Source organism: Bos javanicus, chromosome 3 (assembly GCF_032452875.1).
Source record: "Bos javanicus breed banteng chromosome 3, ARS-OSU_banteng_1.0, whole genome shotgun sequence".
Classification (NCBI taxonomy): Eukaryota; Metazoa; Chordata; class Mammalia; order Artiodactyla; family Bovidae; genus Bos; species Bos javanicus.
This window is the reverse complement of record NC_083870.1, coordinates 58561084-58577462: the sequence shown is the minus strand read 5'-3', so window position 1 is coordinate 58577462 and position 16379 is coordinate 58561084. Positions and strand designations below refer to the sequence as shown.

Sequence of the window (16379 nt, the reverse complement as noted above, 5' to 3'; positions counted from 1 at the left end):
TAATCTTGGAAACCAACCAAGAAAAGAGAAAACCACCTTTATAACTATCTGTTTTGAAATATATAACTGGATAACACCATTCTCTAAAAATATAATATCTGTTGAAAAGATGGAATATTTTTAGAATAATGATAGTTCTGATGGTTCAGTTTTTTTAATTTACGTAGTAAAATTTTAAGGGAACAGTAGCGTTACGTTTTCACAGCTATTTGTAAGGCCTCCTCAGACAGCCATTTTGCTTTTTTGCATTTCTTTTCCATAAGGATGGTGTTGATCCCTGTCTCTTGTACAATGTCACGAACCTCTGTCCATAGTTCATCAGGCACCCTATCTATCAGATCTAGTTCCTTAAATCTATTTCTCACTTCCACTGTATAATCATAAAGGATTTGATTTAGGTCATACCTGAATGGTCTAGTGGTTTTCCCTACTTTCTTCAATTTAAGTCTGAATTTGGCAATAAGGAGTTCATGATCTGAGCCACAGTCAGCTCCTGTAATAGTTGTGAAAAGAAGAGAAGGGAAAAGCAAAGGAGAAAAGGAAAGACACAAACATCTGAATGCAGAGTTCCAAAGAATAGCAAGGAGAGATAAGAAAGCCTTCCTCAGCGATCGATGCAAAGAAATAGAGGAAAACAACAGAATGGGAAAGACTAGAGATCTCTTCAAGAAAATTAGAGATACCAAGGGAACATATGCAAAGATGGGCTCGATAAAGGACAGAAATGGTAGAGACCTAACAGAAGCAGAAGATATTAAGAAGAGGTGGCAAGAATACACAAAAGAACTGTACAAAAAGATCTTCATGACCCAGATAATCACGATGGTGTCATCACTCACCTAGAGCCAGACATCCTGGAATGTGAAGTCAAGTGGGCCTTAGAAAGCATCACTACGAACAAAGCTAGTGGAGGTGATGGAATTCCAGTGGAGCTATTTCAAATCCTGAAAGATGATGCTGTGAAAGTGCTACACTCAATATGCCAGCAAATTGGGAAAACTCAGCAGTGGCCACGGGACTGGAAAAGGTCAGTTTTCATTCCAATCCCAAAGAAAGGTAATGCCAAAGAATGTTCAAACTACCACACAATTGCACTCATCTCACATGCTAGTAAAGTAATGCTCAAAATTCTCCAAGCCAGGCTTCAGTAATACGTGAACCGTGAACTTCCAGATGTTCAAGCTGGTTTTAGAAAAGGCAGAGGAACCAGAGATCAAATTGCCAACATCTGCTGGATCATCTAAAAAGCAAGAGAGTTCCAGAAAAACCTCTATTTCTGCTTTATTGACTATGCCAAAGCCTTGGACTGTATGGATCACAATAAACTGTGGAAAATTCTTCAAGAGATGGGAATACCAGACCACCTGACCTGCCTCTTGAGAAACCTGTGTGCAGGTCAGGAAGCAACAGTTAGAACTGGACATGGAACAACAGACTGGTTCCAAATAGGAAAAGGAGTACGTCAAGGCTGTATATTGTCACCCTGCTTATTTAACTTATATGCAGAGTACATCATGAGAAACGCTGGACTGGAAGAAACACAAGCTGGAATCAAGACTGCCGGGAGAAATATCAATAACCTCAGATATGCAGATGACACCACCCTTAAGGCAGAAAGTGAAGAGGAACTAAAGAGCCTCTTGATGAAGGTGAAAGGGGAGAGTGAAAAAGTTGGCTTAAAGCTCAACATTCAGAAAACAAAGATCATGGCATCCGGTCCCATTACTTCATGGGAAATAGATGGGGAAACAGTGGAAACAGTGTCAGACTTTATTTTTGGGCTCCAAAATCAGTGCAGATGGTGACTGCAGCCATGAAATTAAAGGACGCTTGCTCCTTGGAAGGAAAGTTATGACCAACCTAGATAGCATATTCAAAAGCAGAGACATTACTTTGCCAACAAAGGTCCATCTAGTCAAGGGTATGGTTTTTCCTGTGGTCATGTATGGATGTGAGAGTTGGACTGTGAAGAAAGCTGAGTGCTGAAGAATTGATGCTTTTGAACTGTGGTGTTGGAGAAGACTCTTGAGAGTCCCTTGGACTGCAAGGAGATCCAATCATCCTAAAGGAGATCAGCCCTGGGATTTCTTTGGAAGGAATGATGCTAAAGCTGAAACTCCAGTACTTTGGCCACCTCATGAGAAGAGTTGACTCATTGGAAAAGACTCTGATGCTGGGAGGGATTGGAGGCAGGAAGAGAAGGGGACGACAGAGGATGAGATGGCTGGATGGCATCACTGACTCGATGGACGTGAGTCTGAGTGAACTCTGGGAGTTGGTGATGGACAGGGAGGCCTGGCGTGCTGCGATTCATGGGGTCGCAAAGAGTCGGACACGACTGAGCGACTGAACTGAACTGAGCGTTACCTAGTTCAACCCCCACCATTATACAGACAGAGCCCGGAGAAAGGAAGTAATTTGTTCAAGGCCTTGCAGTTACTAAGAGACTAAAGTGGGAGGGACTCACTCAGGGTTCAGGATGGGGAACACATGTATACCTGTGATGGATTCATTTCAATATTTGGCAAAACTAATAAAGTTTAAAAAAAAAAAAAAAAACAAAGTGGGAGGGACTCACTCAGGCTTTTTGACTCTAAACCAGAATCTTGACTTTGTAAAGGTATTACCTAATAATTTAATGGGCTACTTACAGTACTTTGGGATCCTGTTCTCCTCTGTACGAATGGGGCCTTTTTGACCTAGCAATTTCAGAGAGCAAGAAACTAATCTCTAATGTATTATCTCTATTCAGATTTTCTAGAGTAAATGTTTTCCAAGTTTCCCTTCTTCTCCATCACTCACTCACAAATGAATTACTATTTGGAATTCCAAAGTAGAAAAGAGTATAAAAGTCAAGCTCCTCTGGTTAAAAATATGCAGAAATTCTGCTTGACTTCTTATTTTGTCCTTGAAGCTTCTGAAATACTTTGATGGTATTTTAGGTCTCAGAGAGAAAGATATATACATATACATGCTACCTTCTCTCTCTCCATCTCTCTCTCTCAAACACACAGGGAGCAAACCAAAAATGTTAAAGTCACATGACATAAAACTAGCATAAGTTCTTAAATGCTTAAGTCCAGTTTCTGCAGTCATCTTGTCCTCTACCAATCAATGACAAACATCTCATAGGCCACACTTTGAGGAGCAATGTTCCAAGCAAATCAAAGCTTAAAAGATGCTCCTCATCTAATAAGAACATCTAATATACTAAAAAAGAAGTCAGAAACTTACTTCTTATCAAAAAATGTTGAATTTTCTTTTCTTTTTGTGAATCCATTGGGTAGAAGTTTTAAATTAATACCTTGCTTTCGAGCACGATTTTTCATAAAGTACATCTAACAAACAAAAACAAACAGACAAATTAATTTTCAAATAGCTTAAATTCCAAAAGCACATAAAACAGTGTTTAAAATGTAAGTTAAGATTTATCGAATACTTATGCTTCACAAACTACAATAAACAGCAATATATCATTTAATCCTCACAGTATTATGAAGCAGGTACTATTATTACTCTCATTTCTGCTATTTTAGAGATGTAAAGCCTACATTTAAATCCAGGTCTGTCTAACTGCAGTCTGTGCTTTTAACCATATATCCTATAAGCCAAAAGAAGAATTTCATGGGGATTTTAAAAACATACAGGTTTTAGCAATCACAGGGATTACCTATATAGTTTTTTTTTTCTTCTTCTTTTTTACTGATGGTTTCATACCATAGTTGGCTGTATATATGCCTGCTTCTATTACTAGGCAGGTAGCTAATTCAGGGAAGGAACTATGGCGCTGCCGAGTACAAGGCTTAACTTAAAAGTAGCCACTGATGTAGGATGTACAAAATGAGGTACGAGAATTCTAGCTCTGACATGTATTATTCCACTGACCACGTAGGTTGGTTGAGCTGAATTAGTCAACTCCAGAGAGTACTGAAGGAAGTAATATCATCAACGAAGAAGAAAGATCACTCAAAGAAGTGGCAAAATATAAATGCAACTTTTTAAGTGAGTGGCATCTAGACTTTGCAATGTACAGAGTTAGACAATCAAGTCAAGTCAAGAGGAAGGGAGGGTCAGTAAGAAAATGACTTAAGAAATTACATGAAATTTCACAGTGCATAAACTTTGGTTTCAGTAATGACGGTGATTATAAGGACCCAACTCTCCTATGGAAAACATCTAAGAATGCTATTTGCTATATATATTTGTGTAAATATTTTCAAAGATCACCTTAAAAGCATTGAAGAGCTGACAGAAACGGGAAACTACAGGCCAATATTTAATGAAAAGTGAAACTCAGAGAAGTAAGCAAAAAGCACTGAAGCCACTTTTGCTAATTATGGCAAATATAGGCTTCCCCTTTCTACAGCCTCCTCAGCAAGACAGTCAAGATCTAGTAATGTTTGTGGAAACTCCTCTCAAATGAAATGAAACTGAGTCACAGAATGATACACCCTCAGGATAAGGGTCACCAGAGCATGCTAGGAATTTTTTTTATTAGTCTGACTGGAACAGGGGGAAAAAGAAAAATCCATTAGAAATCGTCTAGCCTGGCCATGGCAGTCCATGCTCAGACTTGAAATGATTTGCCTTGCTTTGGGATTAATGTAATCTTAAGCCTTCAACCTGGTTTAAGATAGCCTAGATCTGCAATGCTTCTAGGTATCTGGTAGAATAAAAGAAGGCCTATTTATTTATTCCAGCCTTCAAACAATTCTCATAAGTAATTTTTAAAGGGAAAAATAAAAGGAGTACTCAACAAAAAACTAAATAAGCATAACCAATATAAGAAAATCAGGGGGTCTTCCCTGGTGGTCTAGTGATTAAGAATCCGCCTGCCAATGCAGGTTTGATTCCTGGTTAGGGGACTAAGATCCTATATGCCAAGGGGCAACTAAGCCCAAGTGCCATAGGTGCTGAGCTGTACGCTGCAACCACTAAAGCCGATGCCCTGTAGAGTCTGAGCTCTGCAACAGAAGCCACCACAATGAAAAAAAAAGAAGAAGAAAGTAAGCCTCAGTACACAGGAACCCAAAGAGAAAAAGAGATTCAGTTAAGAGTTACAGATTGTCAGAATGGAGAAAAACTAGAAATCAACAATATGGTATTTTGAAAAGACACACAGAACATAAGGACACAGAAAGGCCTAACGTAAAAGTGAAGGACAAAATACACCAAAGGAGTGAAATAGTTTAAAAACAGACAAAAACACAAAAAGCTAGAGACAAAAAGGGTTACAACATAGGGCCAAAGGTTAAATACACCAATAATTTCCTGAAGTATGCATCTAATAATGTACCCTTAAAGCATATGAAGCAAAGCTAACTGATCCACAAGGAGAAACATACAAATCCTGATGATTTTATCTATTGGGAAGTATTAAAATATGTCTCTCAGTAACTGGTAGAAGAAAGAAACAAACAAAGAGAAAATCAGAAATGTTATAATTTGAACAATGTATTTAACAAACCTGACCTAAAAGGAATATGTTTAGAATAAGACATTTAGCAATTGCAGAATACGTCCCCCGCTCCCCCAAGAAAACAGGGAACGTTACAAAATTTGACTATATGCTGGGACATAAACACAAGTCTTAATGTATTTTTTAAAAAATGAACTCAGAAAAAAATATGTTCTTTGACCATAATGCAATTAAGCTAAAAATAATAAAGGATATAACAGAAGTCAAGAGGACACAGTAACTAAATAGAAAAGGAATCTGTAATAGCAACTGATCTAGAAAAAAAGACACAAGTAAGCAATATCACAAATGATAATACTACATTTCCTATAGACACATTAAAGAAAATGTTATGAAGAACTTTATGCCAATACATTGGAAAAGTTAGGTAAAATGAACAAATTCCTAGGAAAATGTAGTCTTAAGACAAAATAATGACATGAGACAGAGAAAACCCGAACAGTCCCATTAATGGTAAAGAATAAACTTCTGCAGCCTATTAAAAAATTATATCAAACTCCCAAGGAAGAAATAATCCCAATGTTAATGTATTTAAGAACAAAATGGAAATATCAGCAAATAATTTTATGAAACTGGAATCACATCAATAGAGAAACTTAAGAATACCAAAAAGGAAAATTAGAAGTTATCTCACTCATGAACAGAAATGCAAAATGAATGAAAGGATAATGTGTACACACGTATAACACAACGGAATTCTGCAAAGTATAAAAAGCATGATATGATAATAATACACCATGCAAGTTTAGCTTAAAATAGAAAATCACCTAAAAGATTATTATTCATATTCTTATTAGAATATTATATATTAAAATAATAATAAAATATAGAAAAAACATTTGATAAAATATAACCACGATTCATGTTAACATGTGTTAGCAAACTGGGAACAGAACTTCTTTAATCTAGATATCAAACTATACCCACAAACTGAAAAGTAAACATGGTGAAATCTTAAAACTTTTCCCTCTATGATCAGGGTTACAAAACAAAGACAGAAAAGAGCTAACATAAGAGGCCTGAAACTTATCCTTAGAAAGTTCTGTTGGCAAGATTTGCTCTTGGCTGGAGTTTGGCAATTTGACTGACTGGTAAATGGACCCTACACTGACAAAAAATTTCTCCTAAAATGGTATGAAAAATGGTAGGTTCTGCTTCATTATGCTGAAATTGTACAAAAATGTGGTTTTTATCTGCTTTCCTTCTGGGTGTATGGAACTTGGCAACTGCTAGGGTAAGGGTGTTTCTGCAACTAGTCCCCATAAAAACCTTGGGCACTGAGTCTCTAATGAGTTTCCCTGGTAGACAATAAACTTTAAACATTAGTTATCACAACCCACTGCCTGAGGAAATTAACTGTGTATTGTATGACTCCAATAGGAGAGGAATTTGGGAAGCTTGTGGCTGGATTCCTACAGGCTTGGCCCCATACACATTTTCCTTTTGCAAAGTTTGCTCTGTATCCTTTCACTGTAATAAACTTTAGCCATGAGTTCAATTGCACGTTGCATCCTGTGAACCCCTCGAGCAAATCATCAAACTCAGGAGTGGACTTTAAATATCTACTATCATCACTACTATTTTACATTATTGAAGTTCTTGCTATTCTAACAAGGTAAGAAAAAGAGATAAAAGAATAAGGACAGAAAGCTAGACACAAACTGTGATGAACTGTTTATAGAGAAAACCTCAAAAAATCTATAGATAAGGTATTGGAATAGATTTTAATATGGCTACTACCATAAAATGGACAACAACAAAAACTTTCATTCCTGAATACCAGCAAAGAGATAATAAAAAATTTTAAAAGAAAATACTATTTAAAATACTAAGAAAAAATAAAGTGCTCAAGAATAAGTCTAACAAAAAATGTGCAAGACCTTCACTAAGAAAATTACAGAGACGTTAAAGACCCAAATAAATTCAGAGATACAACAATCAAGGATTTAAATATTCAATGCCGTAAAATCCAATCACCCAAGTAACTCTACAAAATAAATGCAAATTCAATCAAAATACCCAAGTGGGGAAGGTAGGACTATAAATCAGTTGGCTGGTTTTTCTTATTTGTATGAAGTTACAAAGAGCCACATCTGTATTTCAGACAATATTCTAGAAAATATTCTAGAAAAATGGCTATGGTCTAATCTAAACAATGAACAAAGTGAGAAGATTGACTTCTTCAGTGAGTTCAGCAAAGACTACAATAGTTGCAAGAGACAAGAGGTTTAACAGAATAGAACAGACAGGCCAGAAACAAACAGGCCAAGCATATGTGGATGCCTGATATATAACAGAGATGGTCCTGCAAAGCAGTGGAGAAAGGGTGAACTTTTCAATAACTGGTGCTAGAAAAAGGAGATTATTCATTTGGAAAATTAAATAGGACCTCTACTTCACATGATAGACAAAAATCAGTTCCATGTTTACAGACATAAATGTGAGACATGATATTACAAAGCTTTCAGAAAATCATTACAGGAGAATAGCTTCATAACCTCAAGGAAGGGAAGGATTTCTTTAAAAACACATAAAACTATTAACTATAAAGGAAACACAAGACAATTTGTACTACATTAAAATTTAAAAAAGCTGTTTACCGTAAGAAATGAAAAAGAGTACAAACACAAGCCACAGAATCAAAGGATTTATAACATACACAATCAACATCAGCATCTAAAAATACAAAGAAAACCAATAGGAAAAAACAACAGACCAAAGACAAAATGAACAAAGACTTAACAGGCATACACCACAAAGGGGAATATCCAAAGGCCAATAAAATATTTGAAAGGTGCTCAATCTCATTAAGAGGCTTCCTTGATAGCTCAGTGGGTAAAGAATCCACCTGCAATGCAGGAGATCCCAGTTCAACTCCTGGGTCGGGAAGATCCACTGGAGAAGGGATAGGCTACCCACTCCAGTATTCTGGCCTGGAGAATTCCATGGACTGTATAGTCCATGGGGTCGCAAAGAGTTGGACACAACTGAGCGACTTTTACTGTCACTTTCAATCTCATTAAGAATTGGACAACTGTAGATTAAAAATCATAATAAAGTAACAAAGCCATCAAACTGACAAAAGCTTAAAAACTATGACCAAGTCAAGAATCTGGAGAGGATGTGACAACAGGTATACTTAAATACTGTGAGTATAATCTGGCATCACCACTTTGAAAAATATTTTGGTAACATACAGTCAAATTGAAGATATGTATACTCCACAACAAAGCAATTTCACTCCTAGGTATGAACTCCAGAAAAACATATGCATAAGCAAACCACAATTCCTAAACAAAAGTGTTCACTATAGCATTGTTCATAAAATTTATTACAGAAAACCCAGAAATAAGAATGGTTCAGGGATGGGCATAACATGGTGGTAGGAATTCTTGAGAAGCTGGTTATGTTCTAATTCTAGATCTAGGTGGTAGCTACATGGATGCTCACTCCATAATTATTATTAAATGGTATATTTCTATTTTATGCTTTTTTATATGCGTGCCATATTTCATAAAAAGAAAATATTTAAAAAGCAGTTTATCCTTTAACTATATAATTTAATGATGTTTAATTAAGCTCAAGGAAAAAAAAACCTTGATATATGGTAATTTTTCTTTCAGACATGTGTAATGTCATGTCTGTACCAATAATACCAATAAAATACTTTAAAGAGTATTAAAATTCTGCAACTCCAATACCAGTATGGTCTCTGAAAACCAAAGATAATTCTGTGATGTGATTAAATAATATTAAAGAATTTTTAGAACAATAGCAGTTGGAAAATATTTCCAATATGTAAGCTTTTCATTTTGCACAGTGCTTAAGGAATGAAAAAGAAATTAAAGAGTATAATAAGTTTATTAAAATAGCAAGTCTTATTAGCCCTTCTTTCAAAATTCAAATCTAATCACTTCCTCTGTATAGCATAGGGAACTCTGCTCTGTGGTGATCTAAGTGGAAGGCAATCCAAGGAAGAGAGGATATACATTTACACATGTTGCTGATTGACTGCTGTACAGCAGAAACTAATACAACATTGTAAAGCAACTATACTCCAATTAAAAAAAACACATCTAATCACTTCCCAATAATTCTAACAGCATCATCTGTGACCAGAACCACAACAATAGCTCTGTAACTGATCTTCCAGCTTCCAATCTTCCACTCTTGCCTATTCAAGTCCACTTTCCAGAGAGCCTCAAGAGTGATCTTTCAAAAAGCAAACATGCTCAATTGCCTCCCATGGCCTCCATTTTTACTTTGAATACATTAGGAGACTTCATCAGTTTCTTTAACCTCACCGTTCAACATGCTCCTCACTCAATTATGCTACAGTCACTGGGCTCCTCTTTTAAGCCCTCAAACACACTAACTCTGACCCTGATTCATTCTATACTTCTGCTTTTGTCTCTGTCTGTAAAGTCGTCCTTCAAACGATCACGTGACTGCCTCTTTCTCAACATTCACACTGCTGCTTGATGGCATCTCTCCGAGAAGACTCTCCTGACTACTCTCAGAACCTCCCTCACCCACAAACACCATTTTGATTTTCTTTAACCTCCTGTTGTCCTCTTTATCTTTCAGATGCACTTAACTCTATCTGAAATTATATTTGTTCCTGTACTCATCCCCTGTCTCTCCCGCTACAAGTTCCACAAGGGGAAGGACTTTGTTTTGGTCACTGCTGTATCCCTAGCAACTGGAATAGCCCTGGATCGTAGTAGCCACTTAATATATTATTTGTTGAATGCAAAAAGAAAAAAAAGAATCTATTTGATTAGAAGAAATTCTAACTGGAAAAGAACAGAAGAAATACTTACATGTTTATTGCTGATTGGTCTTTTCAAGAAAGCATCTCTAGAAATATGGTCTGCTGTTCTTGCCACATCTTCTAAAAATCGATAATCTACAAATTTCAAAAACACAGAAAAATACATAAATGATATATGCCTATGGCCAGGAAGCATCAATCTGCTATACATAAGATGGCTTACCACTTAGGAGATTCATTTCTGTAAACTGTTGTATTGAAACATACGCAGTTTTATCTCGAACTCCATTACATGTTAGTTCTGCTTTGTGTTTCTTTACACAGGGCAAACTGAAGAGACAAAGAGAAGGAACTTTTATGCTTTGAGGTAAAAAGGATACAGGCAGAGATAATAAGGTAGAAAATTACATATATACCTGCAGGAATACCGCAAACAACGTGGACATCTGTACTTTGCTTCTTCTGTACCACAAGTTTCACATCTACAAAAGTCCACAAGAAACTTAAGAGATTATCAAATATTAATTCTATATATTTATTTATAAACTTTTAATCCATCACAATTTACAGACTGCAGTCACAGTGAATAAAGTAGATGCAAGTAACTCTAATGAAATAATGGACAGCTGTCAAACATCATTAGAAAATTCTCCTCTAGGAAACCATCTCTAAATGACACTACATTTACAATGTTGTTTAATGATAGGTAATTCAAGAAAACATGTATCAAATTTAAAAAATTACCTCACTGTGACTTCCTTTTCTAAATAATCAGACAATGAGATCGCTTTTTGATATTTGAACTTGGAGTGCCTGACACTGTTAACAACTGTGTGGGTGCACATACCCAGAAGTCCAATCCATGAGCTGTTTATATATCTTTAAGGCAGACACATTCAGAAAAAGAAGACCCAGGCAAATTTAGAGAGCAGCAGTTGCATCTTTCTTCCTCAGTTCCTCACCCAACTGAGAATGGGCATCAAAACACTCTAGAAATACTACTACCCATCATCTGTCTCCAACTGATCTTTCACTTGAGTGACAATCAGTGTACAATGACAATCAAACTACAAACAGACAAGCAAACTACATGTTGATTCACTGTATTCGAGACAGAAATGGTCCCGAGAATCTGACTACTCTTATTTCCTATGCTGCCACATGATCACAGTATAAAGAAATCAAACCAAAAGCAATAAATGTTCATAGTACCCATAGAGAAACTAGCCAATTGAGTGAGTTACAATGTATTTTGCCTAATTTTAACTTACTCCACTTTTCCTTGTTGGTTTTATTGGACTGTTCCTCACACCTATCCTCTCTCAAAGGAATACTGAGCCAAGGGCATACAAAGTCAAGCCAGATACTGGTCCAGGGGTTTTCTGGTCCCAAGAATTTTCATTTCCTAACTTGGCCACTGGACACTAGTACCAACCTCACATATTTCCACAGAATTTGTTGTTATCTGACAAAACCCTCCTTTCCTAATCGCCTCTCCCCCCACCACTCAGACTCCCGGCCCAAACTCGCGCTTATTTTTCATTAATCCACACCTTTCTGATCGTGTAGTTTCTTTCAACCTAGACAACAAAAGACCTTCACAGCTCTGCCCTACCTTGACATGGCCAGTTTCCGCTTCGAGCCCACTGAAGGATTTATCTGAGGCTCTTCTTTCACCTTTGTATAATCCATCATTTCTTCTTTGGGGAAATACTTCTCTTCTTTTACATACATTTCATCCATTATTTCCTCCTTTTTAATATTCTGATCAAGAGACACTTCCTCACGTTTAATCTCCAAGATATCTTTCTTCTCTTCCTTCACTTCCAGCCAGTCCATCACTTCTTCCTTCACCTTCACTTTCTCTTCCTTTATCTCTGTTTCTTCCACCTTTTCTTCTTTTACCATCAAACTACTATCCATCTCCTCCTTCACCTCCAATGTGCCTGGTTTTTCCTCTTTCACCTCATGTCGGTCCTCCTCCTGCTTTACCCACTGGCCATTCAGCGTACCTTCTACCATTTCTGACCAGTCCATTACTTCTTGCTTCACAACCGTTAGGTCCATTCGCATCTCCTCTGCTCTTCGTCTACTTTCTTCTTCCGCTGCCCTTGTCTTCTCCATTCCGGTCAGACCATTCTCCGCCTCTCCATCGCCGGACTCCTCAGTCCTTACTCTCTCTTGATCTGTCTCGAGACTTAGCCGCGCCCCCTCAGCTTCACTCTGGAGACCTCCTCCCGACATCTCTTCACTTTCAGCAGCAAAATCCATCAGCTCAAGATCCTTGACCTCCGTTGCCACACCGTCCTTCAATGTGTTTGGTTCACGCCAAGAGGGCTGAGTTACCTGCAAAAACACGAAGAGCGGCCCACGTGCATATCACAGAAGTAGCAAGCACGACCCGGCGCGCCTGTCCGAACGGTCGTAAAGCAACGCTTCCGCGCCGTACCCTTTCACGACTCACGGAGCTCTTTACGGCTCTGCGGCAGTCCCGCACAGATCTTCCCGGGATCCGTTTGAGACCACGCCCACTTCGATCCCGCCCCCGGGGCGGGGTTTCACCAAACCCTTCCCTTGGAGGGTTTCTGCACCGGGCTACAGGCTTCTGCTTTAAGAGACCGGAGGAGTTCAGGATAAGGGAGAGAGGCGAAATCCTCGCTGCGTTCAAATGTGAAGACCTACTCTGCTCTGTTCTAAGCTTGCACGAAGATGGAAGAAACATCTAATAGCACTCCTCTCCATGCTTCAGTTTCTTAAGCAGTACTCCAGAGACGATGGTATTATAAATCTTGTAGTGTATTTTGATGTTACGTGTGATAATGTATGGAAATAAGCTAGCAGTGATGAAACAAACAACATCGTTTCTATTATTACCGGGAGGTTTCAGATAGAAAGAAGGCATTATTTTTATTCTTTCAGTTATTCAATAACAGCCGGCATCAGCCAGTTCCCCATTTACAGCATCCTACTGAATTATCTTTAGAATATATATATCACATATATTTAAAGACAGGGTCAAAAAATCAGTCTCCAGGATTTCCTAGAACTTATAGGGAAAAAAACCCAAAACAACCCTCAATAAAGGAAAACTTTCCTGGCATCCATTTCAGTTACTTTTGTTGTGTTGTTGAGTCGCCAAGTCATTTCCAACTCTTTTGCAAGTACACCAGGCTCCTCCTCTGTACTCCCGGCAAGGCAAGAGTACTGAAATTGGTTGCCATTTTCTTCTCCAGGGGATCTTCCCTACCCAGGGGTTGAACTCCTATCTCCAGCGTCTTTGCATTGCAGGCACCACTGAGCCGCCAGTTACTTTTAAAGACTGTTATCACGTACTGATAACCACGATGGTGTAATTACTCATCTAGAGCCAGACATCCTGGAATGTGAAGTCAAATGGGTCTTAGAAGGCATCACTATGAACAAACCTAGTGGAGGTGATGGAATTCCAGTTGAGCTATTTCAGATCCTGAAAGATGATGCTGTGAAAGTGCTACACTCAATATGCCAGCAAATTTGGAAAACTCAGCAGTGGCCACAGGACTGGAAAAGGTCAGTTTGGAAAATGTCAAATGGAAAAGGTCATTCCAATCCCAAAGAAAGGCAATGCCAAAGAATGCTGAAACCACTGCACAATTGCACTCATCTCACACGCTAGGCTTCAGTAATATGTGAACTGTGAACTTCCAGGTGTTCAAGCTGGTTTTAGAAAAGGCAGAGGAACCAGAGAGCAAATTGCCAACATCCGCTGGATCATCAAAAAAGCAAGAGAGTTCCAGAAAAACATCTCTTTCTGCTTTATTGACTATGCCAAAGCCTTGGACTGTGTGGATCACAATAAACTGTGGAAAATTCTTCAAGAGATGGGAATACCAGACCACCTGACCTGCCTCTTGAGAAACCTGTGTGCAGGTCAGGAAGCAACAGTTAGAACTGGACATGGAACGACAGACTGGTTCCAAATAGGAAAAGGAGTACGTCAAGCCTGTATATTATCACCCTGCTTATTTAACTTATAGGCAGAGTACATCATGAGAAACACTGGACTGGAAGAAGCACAAGCTGGAATCAAGATTGCCGGGAGGAATATCAGTAACCTCAGATATGCAGATGACACCACCCTTAAGGCAGAAAGTGAAGAGGAACTAAAAAGCCTCTTGATGAAAGTCAAAGTGGAGAGTGAAAAAGTCGGCTTAAAGCTCAACATTCAGAAAACGAAGATCATGGCATCCGGTCCCATCACTTCATGGGAAATAGATGGGGAAACAGTGGAAACTGTGTCAGACTTTATTTTTTTGGGCTCCAAAATCAGTACAGATGGTGACTGCAGCCATGAAATTAAAAGACGCTTGCTCCTTGGAAGGAAAGTTATGACCAACCTAGATAGCATATTCAAAAGCAGAGACATTACTTTGCCAACAAAGGTCCATCTAGTCAAGGCTATGGTTTTTCCTGTGGTCATTTATGGATATGAGTGTTGGACTGTGAAGAAGGCTGAGCACCGAAGAATTGCTTTTGAACTATGGTGTTGGAGAAGACTCTTGAGAGTCACTTGGACTTCAGGGAGATCCAACCAGTCCATTCTGCAGGAGATCAGCCCTGGGATTTCTTTGGAAGGAATGATGCTAAAGCTGAAACTCCAGTACTTTGGCTACTTCATGTTTAGAGTTGACTCATTGCAAAAGACCCTGATGCTGGGAGGGATTGGGGGCAAGAGGAGAAGGGCACAACAGAGGATGAGATGGCTGGATGGCATCACTGACTCGATGGATGTGGGTCTGAGTGAACTCCGGGAGTTGGTGATGGACAGGGAGGCCTGGCGTCCTGCAATTCATGGGGTCGCAAGGAGTCGGACACGACTGAGCGACTGAACTGAACTGAAGGTAAAGAGGCTTACAGAGAAGTCATGACAGTGTTTTTTTTGAGATACTTGGAGGTACCAGCTGCCCATAGAGTCAAAGAGAGCCTTACTGGTAACCCTGTTACTGATCAGGTTTGTTTGACTCCTTCATCAATAGAAATTGCTAAGAGACCAGGCAAGAAAATCAGGCACGGCTTTGTTGGGAGTGAAAGCAAGGAACAGGTGATTTTGCTCACTGGTGGGAATGGGGGAGGGGTACTCCAGGGCAAGCTGGTTCCTTGTATAGGGTGAGGGTAGGGGTGGGTATAGGGTTCCAGGATTAAAGGGAGGCTTAGTTGGTCTGCTTACCCCCTTGGTGGAGCTGTGTGCCGGGTGTGTGCACAGTTCCCTGCTTTTGTTCCAGACTCTTTAGAAGTGGTAGTTGGGTCTTTGGTCTTTTTGTGTCTTGTTCATAATTTGCCTCAGCTGCCCATGCAGGAAGTTATATTTTTAGTCCCTTATGGTTTCTTTGTATTTTGTTGCTGGAGGAGACTTTTGTCCAGGTGCAAGCACTGCAGTAAAGGGTCGCAGGTCTCATGGCCCAGTCTGTCTCAGATTTGCAGGCCGGATTACATGTTTATGCTAGGAATAGTGCTAAATAACAAGGAATCCACGTGGCCTTGCTAAAGACAAAATTTGGGTGAAGATAGTAACAGGAGGATGTGTTTATCCTCAAGAGAATAAAACCATCTGGATTTCCATTTAAGATTACAGGCCAAGTTGTGAAACTACAAATCAGACACCAGAAGTAAAAACACTTTGGAGTATTTTGGATATTTGTCGTTTTCCTACATTTTTTCTTGTAATCTCTGTGTGTTTTTTAATGGTCATTGGAGGGAAAATTGTTAAATCAGTAAGGATTCTTGAGAACATCACAGCTTATCACTTACCTGAGTTAAACAGTTAACACTGTAAGACTAGTTTTAATGGAGGTATCAGAGGTTATGGGGCCTCCCTGGTGGCTCAGGGGTAAAGAATCTGCCTGCTACTGCTGCTGCTGCTAAGTCGCTTCAGTTGTGTCCGACTCTGTGCGACCCCAGAGACAACAGCCCACCAGGCTCCCCCGTCCCTGGAATTCTCCAGGCAAGAACACTGGAGTGGGTTGCCGTTTCCTTCTCCAATGCATGAAAGTGAAAAGTGAAAGTGAAGTCGCTCAGTTGTGTCTGACTCCTAGCGACCCCATGGACTGCAGCCTACCAGGCTCCTCTGTCCATGGGATTCTGCAGGCA

The 16379-nt window shown here is 39.0% G+C and overlaps 1 protein-coding gene across 1 annotated transcript in view; it reads right to left on the bottom strand.

Moving 5' to 3' along the window:
* ZNHIT6 (zinc finger HIT-type containing 6) overlaps positions 1 to 12688 on the bottom strand; it is a 61871-nt gene extending 49183 nt beyond the window's left edge. Inside the window, exons 1-5 of the mRNA XM_061411394.1 lie at positions 11869 to 12688; positions 10670 to 10735; positions 10477 to 10583; positions 10303 to 10388; positions 3235 to 3338 (exon numbers count right to left, since the gene is read on the bottom strand). Of these exons, the coding sequence (XP_061267378.1) occupies positions 3235 to 3338; positions 10303 to 10388; positions 10477 to 10583; positions 10670 to 10735; positions 11869 to 12524 (1019 nt within the window). The 5' untranslated portion in view covers positions 12525 to 12688. The remainder of the gene's footprint in view (positions 1 to 3234; positions 3339 to 10302; positions 10389 to 10476; positions 10584 to 10669; positions 10736 to 11868) is intronic.
* Positions 12689 to 16379: the final 3691 nt, after the last annotated feature.